The 19,563-nt window shown below is 43.3% G+C and overlaps 1 protein-coding gene across 1 annotated transcript in view; it reads left to right on the plus strand.

Moving 5' to 3' along the window:
- The window catches only part of DLG1 (discs large MAGUK scaffold protein 1), a 3,205,960-nt gene that overhangs the window by 1,327,366 nt on the left and 1,859,031 nt on the right, over positions 1 to 19,563 (plus strand). Inside the window, exon 7 of the mRNA XM_044070715.1 lies at positions 13 to 182. Within this exon, the coding sequence (XP_043926650.1) occupies positions 13 to 182 (170 nt within the window). The remainder of the gene's footprint in view (positions 1 to 12; positions 183 to 19,563) is intronic.

Here is a 19,563-nt window from a genome sequence, read left to right on the forward strand (position 1 = left end):
ACCTAATCATAGGGTCAATGACTGCATTTTGAAAGTGAATGATGTGGATGTACGTGACGTCTCACATAGCAAAGCTGTTGAAGCTCTGAAGGAAGCAGGATCCATTGTGCGATTGTATGTCAAAAGAAGAAAACCAGTATCGGAAAAAGTAGTTGAGATAAAGCTGGTCAAGGGTCCAAAAGGTATGTAAATCAGTTGTAACAGGTGTGCTAGGGTATCTGTTACTCTTTTTTTATGTAGTAAATAATGTCGGAATTCCCTTTGGATCATTTAATAATTAGAACCAAAAACTCAACTTGCATGCAATTAATGTGCATTAAGTTACTTTTATTTGCAGTTTATTTAGGCAATATGAAAAATCAACCTTGTGCATGTGCTTGAGTACACACACACACGCACACGCACACACACACACACACAAAAACACACACATATTTTATTGTTGTATAATGTGATCTTATTCTTTTCATAAAGTATTGTTTCCATACTGTATACATAGCTAAGTAATGGAAAATGGTCTTGTGGGTTGTTCCAGTACAGCAGCTATTAAGTCCTGGTTGACCTATTTTAAGTGAGTCCCACTGAATCTGGAAACTTGTGCATTTATAATGTTGACTTCTTGTGTGTTGTTGTGTTGTCCTAGAGCTGTAATGCTAAATCCATCATTCTGTGATAAAAGTCAGTTATTTACAAATCTGGGATGAGAATAGTGCTTTGAATGTAGTCTCTCTCTCTCTCTCTCTTTCTTTCAGGTTTTTGGGTAGGGACTATTCCAGCTGACTATATGAAAGCCTTCATAGTTTGTTTTCACAGGTTCATAAGCAAGTACTAAACTATATGGCCTTGTGGGCCTTTTTAAGCCTAGCCCGTTTCTCTTTGGTGCTTGAATTAACCTGATGTCTGGGGTCAGATTGGCCTTACCCATCCCATGGTAGGTAATTTTCAGGCACTCCTACTGTGTACAAAGAGAGCATCTGGGAAATAGAAAAAAAAAAAAATTAAGCTTATTTCCTGCCTTTCTTGTTAAGTGGTACAGACTATTTGTAGGCTTCTGAGCCCCCAAGCCCTTCTGTGTTTGAGGGAAGCCTTCTAGCTTGTTTTTTTTTTCTTGTAACTAGCCAGTTTTCTAGTTTCAGCACTCAAATCTGTTTCTTTGATCTCAGCACTTGTTCAGGAAAAAAAAAAAAAAAAAAAATTTCATCTGCTTTTACTGTACTTGTGTTTTTACCTACTTCTTTTTACTTTTGCATCATCTTAAAATACTCAATTGTATTTATTACTGCTTGGTGTAACTCATTCTAAGCCTTTTGGTTTAAACACTTGGGCTTCGGACCAGTTAGTTGTTTTGCACTGAGAGGTTTGTGGTCTGCACTGTTGTGGCAGAACAGGTAGCTTACATCCTTCTAGGTTGAGAACTGCTGATTGAGGGCTCAGTGTCTGTTATTCTAAAAGTGTATTAATTCTGGTTTAAGCACTTGGGCTTTCAAGCCAGTTATTTTACATTAAGAGGGTTCGTGGTCTGCACTCTTGTGGGAGGAGAGGCTGGACTCTGCCCTTCTGAGCTGGGAATTTCTGGTTAAAGGCTTATAGTGCATGCATATCTGAACTGTTTCTTACTGAAGTTGGTGCGCCTTGTTTGCTGTGGCATAGACTGGATTCGGGCCTGCTGGATCTAGCTTTGTTTGTGTAACTTGAGCACTAATCCAGACATTCTCTAAAGTATTCAATGGTATTTATTACTGCTTGGTTGTAACTTGATTAAAGTGTAGCTATCATTCAAGTCTTTTGGATTAAGCACTTGGGCTTCAGACCAGTTGTTTTACATTAGGAAGGTTTGTGGCAAGCACTGTGGTGGCAGGACAGGTAGCTTTCATCCTTCTAAGTTGGGAACTGCTGATTGAGAGCCCAGTGTCCAAGTGTATTAGTTCTGGTTTAGGCACTTGGGCTTCAGGCCAGTTATTTTACATTAAGAAGGTTCGTGGACTGCACTCTTGTGGGAGAAGAGGCTGGACTCTGCCCTTCTGAGCTGGGAATTTTCTGGTTAAAGGTTTATAGTGCCTGAATATTTGAACTGTATCTTACTGAAATTGGTTCACCTTGTTTGCTCTAGCATAGACTAGATCCAGGCCTACTGAATCTAGCTTTGTTTATATACTTGTTGTTTGTTTGCTTGTTATTTCCCTGGAAGCTAATTCACCTAATAAGCAACTTCTCAGCGCTTCTGTGGATCACTAGTGATATCTGCATTGCTTACTGTACTTATTTCCTTGTTTCACTTGAAAGAAAGTTACTGTTTGTCGTTTTGCATTTAGTTACTTGTATCACATTGCACTCAAGTTACCTGGCACTTGCTCACTAAAGCAATTATATAAGTCAGCACTAAAAATTAAAAGCACTACACCCTCACTCCCCACTGGCCCTTGTTTTCAATTAAGGATTTCCCAATATTATTCTAGCATGTCCAAAGGTCAGTTGTCAATCTCCTCTCCGGTCCAGCTGGTGAATCTGGGAATCTTGAGGCAATGTTATAACTGCCTCATGTACACAGACAACCCTCTCCTCCTCCCACATAACACAAATACTTGAGAGATGCAGCTATTTAGCCAAACTGGAGGCTGAGCTCTCTCAACTCAGGACTGGCAAGACCAGACAGGAGGAGAAGGCAACTACACACACCACAAAACCAGCCTCACATAATGCTACCACTCCACTGAATCAAACACATAAACACACAAAGACATACTCGGAGGCTCTGAGTAAAATTTACCTAAACAGCAGAGGCCTCCAAAGCAGACACCCAAACAACTGCTACCTCAAGACACCCCACAAGCAACACATAAACCACAAAAGCAGTGTGCAAAGCAGTCACAGCCCTTAAGGCCAAATACAACACCAAACATACTTGTCATAGGTGACTCCATAGTCAGACACACTGACGTCCCACTCACCAGGCTGAACAAGGAGAGGGTCACAGTAAGCTGCCTATCGGGCGCTAGAATCCGCCACATAACACAAGCACTGGTCACTCCACAGCAAGTACAAATATGACACAGTCATTGTCCATGCTGGTGTGAACGACCTGAGACGCACCTCCCTGGACTGCATGAAAAGAGACATAGAGGAGCTCTCTGATTATGTAGCCCAGGCAGGTATGACCCTAACCCTGAGCAGTATCCTTCCTTCACCAAGAATGATGCCACAATATAGAGACAAGATGATCAGCTTTAACAATTGGCTTAATGTCTGGTGTCATTCAAAGGGGATCCAGTGTCTGTCTGCCTGGGATGACATGCTTGACAAGCCACGCTGCTTCGCAAGGGACGGCTTGCACCTGTCACCCTGGGATTCCGGATATTGGCTAAGGCTCTTGCCACCCGCATAGTGCCTTTTTTAGGCAAGGCTCAAATTCTAAACCTACCACCCTAGAAAACAAAAATGGGAAGAAATTGAGGGTAATGCTGCTCAATGCCAGAAGTCTAAATCTCAAAATGCACGCACTCGAGGCCCTTCTCAGTGTGGAGAACATCGATGTCTGTGCTGTAACTGAAACCTGGTTCAAGGCTCCTGAGAGCACCCGGCACTATTAGGTTTTACCTCATATCATGCGTTCCGGCCCCAAAACCCGGACCACTCCACAAAACAAGAGGCTGTATCCATATTCATAAAGGATACTCACACCTCCAGGTTGGTGGCAACGCATGAAGCTTCCGAAACCATCCAGGTGCAACTAACAATAGGCAAAACTGCTCTACAAATTGTAGCATGCTACAGGCCACCCTCTCAAACTCAGGAACCCCACACAGCCTTCCTGAAGACACTGGAGGGTATAAATGTATCTCCAAACACCATCATATTGGGTGACTTCAACTACCCGAATATAGACTGGGAACATTACTCAAGCCCTAACTTTCTAGCCCAACGGTTCCTGGAGTTCATAAATTCAAATGCCATGGAACAGCTAGACACTGTTCCCACGAGAGGAGAAAATATACTAGATCTCATTGTCACAAACATGGGGACAAAATGCTCCACACCGGAAGTATATCCCTCATTGGTGAGATCTGATCATAAACTAATCTCACTGGAAATTAAGATCCCGCGCTCACCCCAAATAAAAGAGACCATAGTGAAGAACTTCTCTAAAGCAAACTTCACACTACTCAAGACTGGTGTGGTATCCTTCAAGGCCCCTGAGTCAGAGGAAACCACAACCCAAGCTGCGGAAGCCCTTACAAATGCCTTCTATGAACACCTCCAGGACTGCATGGATCAGGCAATCCCAAATAAAACCAAGACTCTTTCCACAAAGGGCAAACGTCCAGTCTGGTGGACCCCAGCCATTAACAAACTTTACAATAAGAGGAGAAAGCTATTACATGATAGAACAAAATCCATAAAAGGGAAGTCACCCCTGATCATTATTAGTAAAAAAATACGAGCACTCATAAAATCAACTAAGGCCAATTTTGAGAGAAAAATTGCCATGGATTAAAGGACAATCATAAGGCCTTTTTCAGCTATGTTAGGAACCTGGGTGGAAACTCACAGATATGCTCAGAATTAGTCCAAAATGATACAAAAATCACTGAACCCACAGACATTGCCAACATACTGGCAGACAGGTTCAGTGCAAACTTCACCCCCTCTCCCCTAAAGGAGAGATAACTATCCCAGCCGAGTGTAGCCTCCCGGACATCTCAAATGCGCAGGTGAAAGCTGCTCTCTAAAGCTAAAAACACAGCATCAATGGGACCGGATGGTGTCCCCGGCTGTGTGCTACACGAGCTAAATGAGGAATTAAACCCGCACATAAGGCAGCTGTTTAATCTCAGCCTTACCACAGGATACGTGCCCAAGGAGTGGCGTCACGGCAACTGTGGTCCCACTCCACAAAGGTGGCGCCTCACGGACCCTGGTAATTACGCCCCATAAGCTTAACAAGTCTAGTCTGCAAAGCTATGGAGAGGATCATAATGGAGCTCATAAACAAAGATATAGGGACTTGCAGACATTGGACCCGACCCAGTTTGGCTTTGTCAAGGGAAGATCATGCCTTTTGAACTTGGTCGACTTCTTGAAATAGTCACCAAGGCCATTGATGAGGGAAAGGCAGTCCATACAGCCTACCTTGACCTTGCAAAGGCTTTCGACACAATACCCCACTCGGTATTGTAGAAAAACTTACCAGCTTAAATGTAAACCCATATGTCACAAGATGGGTTGCAAACTGGCTTAAGGACAGAACCCACAGGGTTAGAGTTGCTGGCGCTGTGTCAGACTCCAAGCCGGTCACAAGTGGTGTCCCACAGGGCTCGGTCCTTGGCCCCCTATTGTTTGGCATCTACTTCTCAGAAGTACAGGCCAACATGGGGGGACTTTGGCTGACAAAGTTTGCAGATGACTGCAAACTGGGCCATAGTGGAAAGTGCATCGGACACTGATCTCCTTCAGAAGGGACTCACGGAAACAGATAGCTGGTGCCAGAGCCATGGCCTGAAGTTAAACGCCAAAAAATGTATAGTCATACCCTTCGGGAAAAACAAGGTAACCCCAAGCTACCATATAGGTGGCAATCCACTAAGCACAGAAGAGGTTATCAGGGACCTGGGGACCCAGGTTGACAGTGGCCTTTCTTTTGACACTCACATTGCTAAAGTGGTTAGAAAGACCTTCTACATTGCCCACCTGATCATGAAGGGATTCACATCCAGATCTAGTGAGGTCATTGTTCCCCTGTACTCTTCACTTATCAGACCAATGATCGAGTACAATGCCCCATTCGGGATGTATCTCACCCGACATCTGCAGCAATTGGAGAGACCCCAAAGTTCCTCACCAAAAGGATAAAGGGACTCCAAAATCTGTCATATGCTGCCAGATTGAAGAAACTCCAGCTCTATTCAGTCGCATACCGTCTGCTCAGAGGTGACATGTGCCTGACATACAAGGCCATGTCCAACCCGAATTAATGGACATGCTCCACCTCAAAAATCCAAATCCACCAAAACCACTAGAGCAAGCGACTTAAACCTTAGCACGGATATAAATAGGACGTGCTGGAGGGATAGATTTATCACTCAGAGACTCCCTATGCTGTGGAATAAAATCCCGGTCCATGTGAGGCAGAGCACCTCGCTGACTCTGTTCAAGAGAAATCTAGACCTGTGGATGGGAGATCGTAGGTTTACCCCGGGAATCATCTCTGGGTCACTGCTGGACAGAGGCACAACAAACTAATGGGCACAGTATTTTTTCATATAAGGGGTGGCGTAAGCCACAATAATTTGGGCTAGGCTTATAAATGCCTTAGGGCAGATAGCCTAGTATAAACCTATGAACCTATAATTGCATATTACCTCTAGTGAGAATAACTGGGATCGTACCATAGATAATTTCAAGGGACCCATGCATAGGGTAAAGCTTTTTAATAGCTTGTCCATTAGCAGTACAGGTGGCAGTTGTGGTGAAAATTTTGTTTCCCATACATAGATCCAAGTTGCACTTGAACATGGACAGAGGTGGGCTTTGTTTTACATAGATGGGGGAGTCTGTTTCAGAACAGCAGTATCCTTTGTGACATGTACCTGTCCCTCCAAACTGTTCTATGAGTGTTGTAGAAGAGATTTAGATCCCTAGATAAAGTATTTCTGATGCCATTTGACTTGTTGATGTGCAGTAAATCCATCAGTATTGGGACAGAGGATGTTTTGTATGCCAGACACAAGTCACCTCTTAGCAGTCTGTAGGTTACAGAGTATGAAGGAGCTTTGAGTTGGTCCCATGTAGGACATATTATTTAGGCCTTGTATTCTTTTAATAAGGTATCTCTAATAGTATAATATTAATAGTAACAATAATAACCTATTTGTTAACTGGGTCAGCCCACTGGACAAGGTCCCTTTTCAGGGGCAATTCAGGAGCAATGTCTTTTTAAGTGATCTCAAGGACACACTCAGTAAGCAAACAAGGGCTGAGGCAAACAAACCCTCTACCTCAGGAACTGTATCTTGCAGACTTAATCTCTGTGCCAACTGCCAGACAAGTGGGTCTTCCAGTTTTCAGTTGTCTGGAAAGATGCATGCAAAGGCCTTAATGAGGGCTGGGTATAGGAGGAAAGCGACATCTGTAAAGCTGTGCTCAGTCCCTTTTGTTTATAAGCTGTGCAATGTAGAACCTTATCATGAGGTGATTGTACAAAACAGTTCGTCATATTGTTTTCATATGGGAAGGTCCAGGATCATTTTTTGTTAATGGCGAAACTGTTTTATGCCTTTACTACCCTACTAGTGCACAGGAGAAACACATGTTATGGTCAGCTATCAGTTTCCATAAAATGATGTATGCTTACATATGCATTATAGAAAATATTAGTAATGAAATATTGTAGTTTTTAAATGGTCCATTAGGTTAGGATGTAAGGATAAGTGTATTCAGAGGAATATTTTCAGAAACCAGATGAAAAAGTATCACATATTCGTAAGTGTTTTGTAGGAAAGTCCTACATCTGAAAGAACTACCAAGAAACTTTCATTTGAGTTTATCATGGTAGGGCATTGATCAGAGTAGGTCTTTTCAGTCCCAGCTTGAGTTAACATAGCAAACTATACAAGTTAAAACATAACTCAGAAAAATAAATCAGGAAGACTGCAACTGAGAATTAACATAGTAAGCAGTGTAATTTAAATCAAAACTGATTGTATAATTTTTATCTGGCAAATGTAGCTGAAATAGAAAAATGGTTATGAAGTTACTGTTCAACTGCTGAATATTTATAAGATTAAGGTGTGCTTAAGGTCTGTATATAACAATGAGTTTAAAGGAGATAGGAGGAATTTAGTGTGGCTGAGTTTTTAATTTATTTTTATATGTTTTCCTTCTGTTTTACTGGAGTAGAGCATTGATCTTGATGGACCACTCTCTGGTTCAGATGTGGAAAACAGCAGTATAAATAGGAAACAAAGAAGAGCTTAGCATGGTATTGTCAGATAGTGAAGACTGTGGGAGTATCAGGTAGGAAGGAGAGCTGTGGAAGGCAGGTGAAGGAGATAAAAGGACATTTGGTGTCAATAGTGAGAGATGGATACTTGTGAGTTTACACTTTCCAGCATAAAATGATAGTGTGAATATAAATGTATTTACTGTTTTGTTAACTGGGAAAAGCCAGCTGGGCAGAGTTCCTTTTCAGTGGAAGCCTACTTTGTAGAATGACACGCTGTGTAATATAGAGGATTATGATCAGGTTGCCCATCATAACCCATTTATTATGTGTTCGAGACATGGATGCCGAGAAATTCACCTCAAGAGAACACACAATTGTTATAGTCGGGGATACAAACTTAATTCTTTGTAGGGCATGGAGCGTTATCTGCTCCATGTAGTACAAGTCAGCGTTTTTAATTTAACTGTTTTTCTGGCTTTCAAAACTGTAAAGCACTTGGCCACTTATCTTGTGCTGTCAGAAAGGCAGAGTGACACAGTCCCTTATGTTTGCACTCACCTTGGCATGCCACTCAAATGTCCAGATTTTTGCCTCTCTGTGTGTTCTGTTCCTCATAAAGTCTGTGGTTTCCAGACAAATCATGGAGGATTGAAGTCACTGAATAGTGACATTTGAGCTTGAGTTTATTTCCTTCAGGGAAAATGCAGGTGAACACACATAACCTGTTCTAGCTACTTTCTAAGTTAGGAAGGAGCACCCTATCAGTTTGGACAGCAGGCATTACCATATCTTTTAGTCTGCCACTGGTATTTTCTGGTCTGTACTGGAAAATTTTACAGTGTAGCACTAGTCCCATCCTTAAGAACTTAAGCCGGGAGTGTTTAACATTCGTTAAGATTGGGCCTCGCGCCACTGTAGCTCATCTGATTTGTCTTTTTCCAAATATCAGACCATAATTGTGCATGTACTACATAGTAGTTAATGTGATCTATATAGATAAACTGCAAAGTTAGTATAATATGCATTAAATAGAAAGTGCATATAAAATGAAGATAAATATTGGTGTTCAGAGAGCAGAGTATATAAACTGGAGGAAGCAGAGAATTTAAAAATGAAGAAAATGCAGGGTGAATTTTGTAATGCATGGTCAATTTACATTACTCATTGAGAAGTGCCCGTTGTAGGTGAACATAGATTTGTGTATGGGTTTTAATAGTGAAGTTTAATTTTCAAATGTATTATGCATTATTTAAGGAAGTTAGTGCTGGGGCAAAATGACTGCAACTACATTGCCAGTTTAGCATAAGATGCTGTCTGAGTAGCCTTGAAAAAGACAAAATTAGTGGTACTCCTGAGGGGAACAGGGGTTTCTTTCCTGGAATTTGGTGCTGAAATGAAGAAACATGAGTTTTCAGTTATTATTATTGCATCCTGCTCTTTACTTGCAGATTAATAATTATGCTAAGATAATTTTTTGAAAGCCCAGGTAATTAGCTTTTAATTAGTTGCTGTATTTAGTTATTTGCTGTTTTTATCTATGAAGGGATGTTGCTTTTCTAGGTAATTTCTTAATACTAAGGTCTACATTGTTCAGTAGTACATAGTTGTTTTGATGAGCCATATCTACTGTGTATCATCTGTACTTTTGTGCATTTGTCCTTTGCCGTTTATCACTTTTTTAATTTTGGTGCCACAGCATCTCATTTGCATGTGTTGTTCTGCATCTCTTGTTCATCTTCTATTTTAATAGGTAACCATTTGAAATGGTGGGACCAGCTAGAGCTAGTCCTGAAATACAGAGACTGAATGGCTGAAAGAATGTATTTGCATATACTGAGATGCCATTTCTTGGACTACCCCCTTTTCTCCATTGTATGGTGATCTTGGAGTTGGTATATACAAGTTCAATCTAAATTTTCTTTCAAATATGGATTCTAATTCTCAAAATCAGTTTTGAAATTTATCCGAGCATTCCAGCAGTGGTGAGTGTGGAGTGTGATTGAAGAAGTCCTAAGAACTATTTCATATTAGGGGCCTGGTTCAAGCAGTGGTGTGTGGTGATAGGTTAGGCAAATGGGTGTCAGTCAGTCACTGGACTTACAGAAATAAGGTGTTAGTGGAAGAAATCCTAAGCCTTCTTTAGCCTAAGGACCATTATTGGTCAATCATGACCTTGTGGTGATGAGTTAAGCAGGGTGGTTGAGTGAAGAATTCACTAGATTTCCTGGAGAAGGTGTTAATTGGTTGATACAGGTGCATGATTTAGTTGGAATTGGCAGGAAAAAGTTGGACTTGACTGGTAGGTGGGTGCTAGAATGTTGAATTGTATTTGGGTAGAAGGAATACCACCATTTGAGATTCTACGAGAAGGATTAAAATGTATGTGTAGAAGTGGTGCTCAGATCCTGGTCTCAAGCTGAATGCAAAAAGGTGCAGCACTGTATCCTTTGGTAAACTTGCTCCTACCACATTAATGGTATTCCTTTCAAAACTAAATTATTGAAGCAAACTTTTGACACCAAGCTCTCCTTTGACCTTTACGCATCCACAGTCTGTAGGAAACCTTTCAGTTTAGACTAGCCCTTTACAAATGGTATTTCTTCCAGGTCCAAGGATGATGTCATAGCTCTACTCTTCTGTTATTAGTCCTGTAATTGAATAACATTTGGCTCTTATCTGTCCAAACAAAGAAAATTAAGGGCCTGAGTTTATTTATATGTGCAGAATGCCTTACAAGCTCTGCCTTGTATAGACTCCTTAGCAGTTCATAGGTAGGTACTAGGCCATCTGCCCTAGGGCATTTATAAGCCTAGCCAGAATGTGTTGGCTTTTGCCTCCCATTTAGATTTGATTAGATACCTGAGCCTCTGTCCAGCAGGGCCATAGAAGTGATCCCCGGAGTAAATTTACGATTTCCCATCCACTCGTCAAGATTTCTCTTGAAGAGGGTCAGTGAGCGGCTCTGCCTAACATGGATTGGGATTTTATTCCAGAGCGAGGGAAGCCTCTTGGATATGAATCTATCCCTCCAGCCTGTCCTATTTATTGTTGTGCTGAGGTTTAAATCCCTGGAACGTGTAGCTCTAAGGGATTTGGTTTTCTTGAGGTGGAGCATGTCCATTAATTCCGGGTTAGACATGGCCTTGTACGTCAGGCAGAAGATCACCTCTGAGTAGGCGGTAAGCAACTGAGTAGAGCTGGAGTTTCTTTAGTCGAGCTGCATAGGGCATCTGTTTGAGGCCCACACTCCTCTTGGTGAGGTACTTCTGGGGTCTTTGCAGCTGTTGCAGGTGTCGGGTAAGGTACATCCCAAATGGGGCATTGTACTCTATTATGAGGCTGATAAGGGATGAGTAGAGGGGCACAATGACCTCTCTTGATCTAGATGTGAACCCTTTCGTGATTAGGTAGGCTATATAGAAAGTTTTTCTAACCACTTTGGCAATGTGATTATCAAAGGAGAGGTTGCTGTCTACTTGGGTCCCCAGATCCCTAATTACATCTTCCGTACTTAGTGGATTACCACCTATGTGGTAGTTCTTGGGCACTTTGTTTTTCCCCAAAGGGGATGACTATGCACTTTTTGGCATTTAGCTTGAGGCCATGGTTCTGACACCAGGTATTCGTCTCCATAAGACCCTTCTGGAGGATGTCTGTGTCAGCAGGAGAGTTGATTATGGCTCCCAGTTTGCAGTCCTCTGCAAACTTGGTCAGCCATAGCCTTCCCGTGCTTGCCTGTACCTCAGAAAAGTATGTACCGAACAAGAGTGGTCCCAGGACTGAGCCCTGTGGGATGCCACTTGTAACCGGTTTGGAGTCGGACATGGCACCCGCAAGTCTGACAATGTGAGTTTTATCCATGAGCCAATTTGCAACCCATCTCGTGACATAGGGGTTAATGTTCAAGCTGGTGAGCTTATCTATAATGCCAGAGTGGGGTATTGTGTCGAAGGCCTTTGCAAGGTCTAGATAGGCTGTGTGGACTACCTTTCCCTCGTCTATGGCCTTGGTAACTGTTTCAAAGAAGTCTACTAAGTTTAAGAGGCAAGATCTGCCTTTAACAAAGCCGAATTGGGTAGGGTCCAGTGTCTGGAGGTTCCCAATGTCTTTGTTTATGAGATCCATGATGATGCGCTCCATAGCCTTGCAGACCAGGCTAGTCAGGCTTATAGGGCGATAATTCCCGGGATCTGTTGTGGCGCCATTCTTTGAGTACATATCCTGTAGTAAGGCTGAGTTTGAATAGTGAATTTATGTGAGGGTTTAGTTCTTTTTGGAGCTCGTGTAAGACGCAGCCTGGGATACAATCCAGTCCCATTGATGCTGTGCTTTTGGCCTTGGAGAGGGCTGTTTTCACCTGTGTGTCTGTGATGTCTGGGGGGGTCTACATTCTTCTGGGATGGACACGGGCCCTTTTGGGGGTGAGGGGGGGGGTAAAGTTTGCACTGAACCTGTCAGCCAGGATGTTGGCAATGTCAGTGTGTTCAGTGTATTTTTTGCCATTTTGCACCAGCTCAGAGCAGATCTGAGAGTTGCCACCTAGATTCTTGACATAGCTAAAGAAGGCTTTGTGATTATCTTTAGTCTTTGGCGATTTTTCTTTCGAAGCTGGCCTTGGATGATTTTATGAGGGATCGTAGTTTCTTGTTAATACTGATTTAGGGATACCTTCCCTTTTTGGGATTTTGCTCTATCATGTAGTAGTTTCCTCCTTCTGTTGTATAGCTTATTTATGGCCGGGGTCCACCAGTCTGGTCTTCTCGTTTTGGAGGAGTGAGTCTTTGTTTTACTTGGGATGGCTCGATCCATGCATTCCTGTAGGTGCTCATAGAATGCATTTGTAAAGGATACTGTGGTTTGGGCAGCATTTTCCATTAGCCCGGGGGCTTTGAAACATTCCACCTCTGTCTTGAGAAGTGTGAAGTTTGCTTTTGAGAAATTTTTCACAGTGGTTTCCTTGGCTGGGGGTGGGGTCGGGATGTGGATGTCCAGTGTGATTAATTTATGGTCTGATCTTACCAACAAGGGGTTTACCCCCTGGTGTGGAACATTGAGCCCCCATGTTGGTGATGACCAGGTCCAGTATGTTGTCACCTCTTGTGGGAGTGGTGACCAGTTATTCCAGGGCGTTAGAGTTTATAAATTCCAGGAAACGTTGGGCAAGGGAGTTGGGACTTGAGTAATTTTCCCAGTCAATGTTTGAGTAGTTGAAATCACCATGTATCATGGTGTTTGGTGAGACCTTCATATTCTCCAATGTTCTCAGAAATGCCGAGTGGGGGTCCTGAGACAAGGTGGGTGATCTGTAGCAAGCTACAAACTGAAAAGCAGTTTTGCCTACTGTTAGTTGCACATGGATGGTCTCCGAGGTCTCGTGCAGTGCCGCTAACCTGGAGGTGTGGATATCCTTGATGAAGATGGATACATCCCCACCTTTTGTATTTTGGTCCGGGTTCTGGGACCGAAAGGTATGGTAAGAGTTATAGCCTGGTAGTGCTGGGGTTCTCTCTGGAGCCTTGAACTAGGTTTCTTTTACTGCACAGATATTGATTTTCTCCATACTGAGGAGTGCCTCGAGTGTGTTCATTTTGAGGTTTAGACTTCTGGCAGTGATCTCTGCCTGACTTGCAAGACCTCAGATGACCTTGTCCTGAACAGTGTTCATATTCAGAAAAGTATCAGTACCATGAACACCTATAAAAAGACTTATAGCTTCACCAAAACATAAAAAGAACCTGATGCTTGATGGATACTTCACTGATAGAATTTTTTTTTGTATTAAAGTACTTCCTTCACCCACTTCAAAAGCAGCCTGGATGAATTCATGAGTAACTACAGATACACCCCAGATTTCTTCTCAGTCCTTCAGAGACAAGGGTAGCCAGTAGTGGGAACAGTTCTGGAAGTTGCAAGTGATCTAGATCAGCTGCCTATAGTAACCTGTTAACGTATCCTAAAAGCAGGAAAAAAAATGTAGGATGTTCATCGCGTTTCACTGTTGCAGTCATTACACTTGGGTTATCCTGCTGGCAGGCTACTCGCAGTCGGCCTGAATTCCAAAGTCCTGGTCGGTTGCTGTCACCTCTTCCCTGACGTCAGTGCGCCAGGGGTATAAAAGATGCAGCCGACACCATTTTCTTCAGTCTTTCTTGCCACGCGGTGCTCGAAGCAAAAGCAGTTCGCAAGTGCCGGTTGGCAGACTCCTGAGATTTTTGAAATCGAATTTCAGATCCGAAGTCTTCCATAAAGCTAAGTACCCCGTTGGGGAAATTTTTTTCTTGCTCCAGACCAATGTCAGAAAAAGTTAACAATTGTATTTCTTGTGGGAAGCAAATACCTCATAAAGATTTTCATTCTTACTGTATTCCTTGCCTAGGCCCTGACCACGATGTTGCTAGCTGTCGGTTTTGTGCTAGATTTAAACAATGCAACGCACTATTAAGCGTCGGTACAATTTTGCCTTTCATTACTTTGGCCGAAGGTTTGATTATATAATGCCGTCGGAACAGCCGACGACCGGAGTTTATAAAAAGTGCAAGGAAAAGGACAGGCATCCGAGGTCCAAAGCCGATGAGGCCATTGCTAGGCCAGTCGCCGGTTCTCAGTGAGGCACTTTCGCAGCCCCTGACACCCTCTACCTCAGAGCCACAGGCCGCTTCCGACTCCCACGTGTAGACAACTAGGCCTCTAAATACTCAAGGTATTGGACACTCTGAAACTATTCCCTCAGATGGGTCCAGAGCCCGCTGAGCAGGCATCTGCTTCTAAGGGTGTTTTCAGACCTTCACAGTTATATGTCAAGCCAACCTCAGCTTCCAAGGCAAAGACTAAAACAGCTTTAAAGACAAAGAAACAAGTACAACATTCTCCAGGACAGACTTCCATGCCTAAGAAACAGATACTTAAAATGGCCGAAGACCTAATTACTTTGATCAGGGGTTCCCATCCCCCTCCTGATAAGAGGCCTAGGGGTTCCCATCCCCCTCCTGATAAGAGGCCTTGGCAAGACACAGAATATGATTCTTCTGATCTGATTTCCATTTCCTCTGACTCCTCTTCAGAACAGGGATACTCTCTTCCTCACTGTGAGGATTCTGATGCTGAAGAATCTATCCCTTCAGCCTCTCCTCCTGAGGATTATTCTTTGGGGAAACCTTGCATACCATGAGGGAGCATTTTCACTGGGAGAGCCAAGATTACTCAGAATCTAAGAAAAGGCTCAGAGACTTTCTTTTACTGCCTCAGCACAGACCTCTTGCTGTTCCACCTGTTCTAGACATTGTCTCCTGACTCTTTACCCCCTGCAACCGGTTAAGCCAGACAGATACTGCAGGGTTCCAGATTCTCATAAATTTCTATATAAAAACCCTGCCGCTGATCCAAAAACTATATCTCAGGGTCCCAAAGGGGTCGAGGCTTCCACTGCAAAAAACCCTGTCCCCTCTGGTAGGGATTTTAGGCACTGGACAGATGGGGGAAAAAATTTTACACTTCTGCTACCTTGGCTGAAAGGGCTTTAAATTGTCAGTTTCATATGCTTAAATATCAACAATACTTAATGTCACTGCTCAAACAGAAAATGTTGACAAATTCTGAATGTTCTGAAAACAAGGAAATGCAGGATTTATTGCATGCAGCTGAACAAGTGGGAAAGCATACTTTGCAATGTGGTTTTGATTCACTGGAGGCCTCATGCAGGGCCGCTGTTACAGGTTCTGTCATTAGAAGGCATGCTTGGTTAAAGGAACAGAATCTGCCTGATCATGTTAAAGCAAAATTATTAGATGCTCCATCACAGCATGATACTTTGTTTGGTGTTAAGGCAGAAGAGGTGTTGAAGAAAATGGAGGATAAAGTGAAATCTATGCAGACAGTAAAGGATTTCTTACAGGTACAGCCACCCAGATTTAGCAGGAACTGGCCTTCTAAGAATTGGTCCTTTCCAGTGTCAGACAGGCCACAGAGGCAGATACAGACGCCCTAGAGGCAGACCCCAGCCCCAAGGCTCATACAGGCCTAAACAATGGGGTGCTTCTACCTCCAAAAGTGGAGAAGACAAATCACAGCCATATAGGAAACAGTCCCAATGACTTTCCTCTGCCAATGCCAAGGACTTATCTTTTGGCAGCACCCTTAGGGGGAAAGCTAGCACTTTTTTCACAAAATTGGCACATGATCACCCAGGACAAATGGGTCTTGAATATAGTCTCTCAGGGCTACAGGTTCCACTTTCACACCCTTCCAAAGACAAAAGGTATGCCAGACCTGCCACACAATGAATGGGCAGAGGCTCAAAAGCAAGTTTCATCTCTCATGGACATGAGGGCTATTCGGCGAGTACCACAGCAAGAGCAGGGACAAGGATTTTACCCAAGACTTTTTTTGGTACCCAGAAAGGACAAAGCCTAAAGACCAATACTGGACCTGTCTATTCTAAACACTTTTCTGGATGTTCCAAAATTCAAAATCTTGACTCTGCAGCAGCTTCTGCCCATGCTGGGCAAGAAGGCTTGGCTTGTAAATTTGGACCTCAAAGAGGCATACCTGCATGTCCCAATCAGACAATCTTGCAGAAGATACCTCAGATTCATAGCTGGCTCAATGCACTACCAGTTCTCTGCACTGCCCTTTGGCTTATCTACTGCACCCAGGGTCTTCACAAAATGCCCGGCACCAATAATTGCATTTTGCAGACAAAGAGGAATTCAGATATATCCCTACTTGGACGACTGCCTTATTCAAGCAGAGAACAAAGACATTCTACTGAAGCATCTGGCGTTTGTAAAAAGTTTACTAATTTGCCTAGGGTACACAGTAAACGAAAAGAAATCAAAACTAATACCCTCTCAAGAGATAATATTCCTGGGTGCAAGCTTAAATACAACTGCCCAGATGGCTTATCTCACGCAAGACAAACAAAGGCAACTGACTTCTTACTTCGAACAGATGGCAACAAAGACCCAGTTATCTGCAAGAAAAATTCTGCAGGCTTTGGGGCCTCATGGCATCCTGCATTCTGCTAATTCCATATACAAGACTGCATATGAGGAAGCTACAGTGGTATCTAAAAAGTGTTTGGACTCAACATTGCCACAGCCTGGAAACATTAATTACACTCATTCCCTGCCTACAACTGGAGTTTCGATGGTGGGCACAGGCCTGTCACCACAACAAGGGACAGCCATTCACTGTACCCACAGCCAGGCAGACACTAACAACAGATGCATCAGATTATGCCTGGGGGGCCCACATGCAGAAAAATATATTCAGGGCACATGGCCCGCAAGCCAAATGCATCTTCATATCAATCAAAAAGAGATGCTAGCTGTACAGAATGCTCTGACAGCCTTCAAGGATCTACTCCATCCAGGACAACTGCTGATAGACAGACAATACTACAGTCATGTGGTACATAAACAAGCAAAGAGGCACACATTCCTACCCCCTCTGCAGACAAGCCATGACTTTGTGGAACACAGCATTGACTTATCAAGTGCACCTGCAAGCACAATTCCTCCCAGGAAAGACAAGTACTCTGGTAGACAAACTAATCAGAAACCTCATGGACCCTCACGAGTGGAAACTAGATCCACAAGTCTTCAGCATGATAACAAGGAAATGGGGATGCCCAGACATATATCTATTTGCCTCCCCTCACAACTGCCAACTACAGAGATTCTGCACAAGGACTTATCACAAACAAGTATGGAAAGTGGATGCTCTATCGTTCATCTGGAAAACCCTTACAGTATATGCCTTTCCTCCTCTGCCTCTCCTCCCCAAGGTACTCCTAAAGGTCGGACAAGATAGAAGCCAAAAATTATACTGATTGCCCCAGACTGGCCATGCCAGCACTGGTACCCAATCCTAAATAGCTTGTCTCAAGGCCCAGCCTGGACTTCACCTCAAATTCCTCATCTACTGACCCAACAAAACAATCAGATCCTGCACAGCCAACTCAAAGCACTAAATCTGGCTGCTTGGCGGATAATATAACCACTCAGAACACACCTCTCTCTAAAGCAGTTATGGATGTTATTTTGGAGGCCAGGAGGCCCAGCACTAGAAAATCTTATGCAGAAAAATGGAAGAGATTCTGTGCTTGGAACCAGGCACAAGGAATTGACACGCTTGTTCCAAATATTCCTCAGATTTTACAATACCTAACTGAGGTGCTGGACAAAGGCCTATCCTTCTCATCAATTAAGATCCATGCCTCTGCCATTTCAGCTCATTACAATACGGACCCACCTATTTTTTTCACATCCACTGCTAAGGCAGTACCTCAGAGGAGCCAAAAACATAAGACCTCCAAGGAGAGCACCAGTACCTGCATGGGACCTCAATTTTGTCTTGGAAAAGCTCACACTGCCTCCTTTTGAGCCAGCCAATACAACTGAGATAAAATTCTTATCATGGAAAACAGCTCTGCTCCTAGCAATAACTTCAGCAGGAAGAGTCTCAGAGTTACAGGCATTAATGGCTGTGGAACCTTTTATTATTTTCCATCCTGACAGGTTTCTCTAAGGACAAACCCAACATTTATGCCTAAGGTAGTGTCCAGTGTGGCTCTTAACCAAACCATTCATTTGCCTAACTTTTATCCAAACCCACAGAATAAATGGGAGAGACTTCTGCATTCTTTGGACATACACAGACAGCTATGCTTCTACTTGAGCAAAACTAAAGCTTTCAGAAAGACTGAGCAACTTTTAGTGGCATATGCTTCAGGATCGCAAGGAAAGGCTGTTTCAAAGCAGACTATTTCAAAATGGATAGGCCACTGCATTCGTTTCTGCTATTCACAACATGGCAAATCAGTGCCTAAGGGCATTAGGCCACATTCAACCAGAGCAGCAGCCACTTCAGCAGCCTTCCTCAGAGGAGTACCAACCAAGGATATTTTGGAGGTTGCAACTTGGACTTCAGTGCACACTTTTACAAAGCACTACCACTTACCTGTTTACTCTAAATCCAGAGCAGGCTTTGCCACTGCAGTTCTGCAGGGCCTCATAGCTACTCCTAATTCTGTTTAGGCCCAGCCAGCCAACCTCAGCTTTGGGATTCAACCCAAGTGTAATGACTGCAACAGTGAAACACGGTGAACATAGTACAGTTGTGTACCTACCATAAATGCAGATGTTCGAGTGTATTCACTGTTGCAGTCCAGGTTACCCTCCCACCATTCCCCTGTCATTGCTGGGACTTATCTGTACTTTTCTCTTTTCTATACAACCTATGTGGTGTATTTGCTTGTAGATGAAGGTAATGTTTATGTTAGTGCATGCATTTTTAGAAGCAGAATTTTTAGCCTACCCTTTTGGGGGCACCTGACATCTGGGGCAAGAAAAACTGAAGAAAATGGCGTCGGCTGCATCTTTTATACCCCTGGTGCACTGACATCAGGAAAGAAGTGACAGCAGCCGACGCTTGACCAGGGCTTTGGAATTCAGGCCAACTGCGGGTAGCCTGCAAGCAGGATAACCCAAGCGTAATGACTGCAACAGTGAATACACTCGAACATCTACATTTATGGTAGGTACACAACTGTACTATGTTATGTAGTGCTATCTCACCTCCATTATTACGTGTGGGTTCAGAGCCGATCCTTGGCCCTGACTCGG

This window comes from Protopterus annectens, chromosome 4.part1 (genome assembly GCF_019279795.1).
Source record: "Protopterus annectens isolate FY-2018-M chromosome 4.part1, PAN1.0, whole genome shotgun sequence".
Lineage (NCBI taxonomy): Eukaryota > Metazoa > Chordata > Ceratodontiformes > Protopteridae > Protopterus > Protopterus annectens.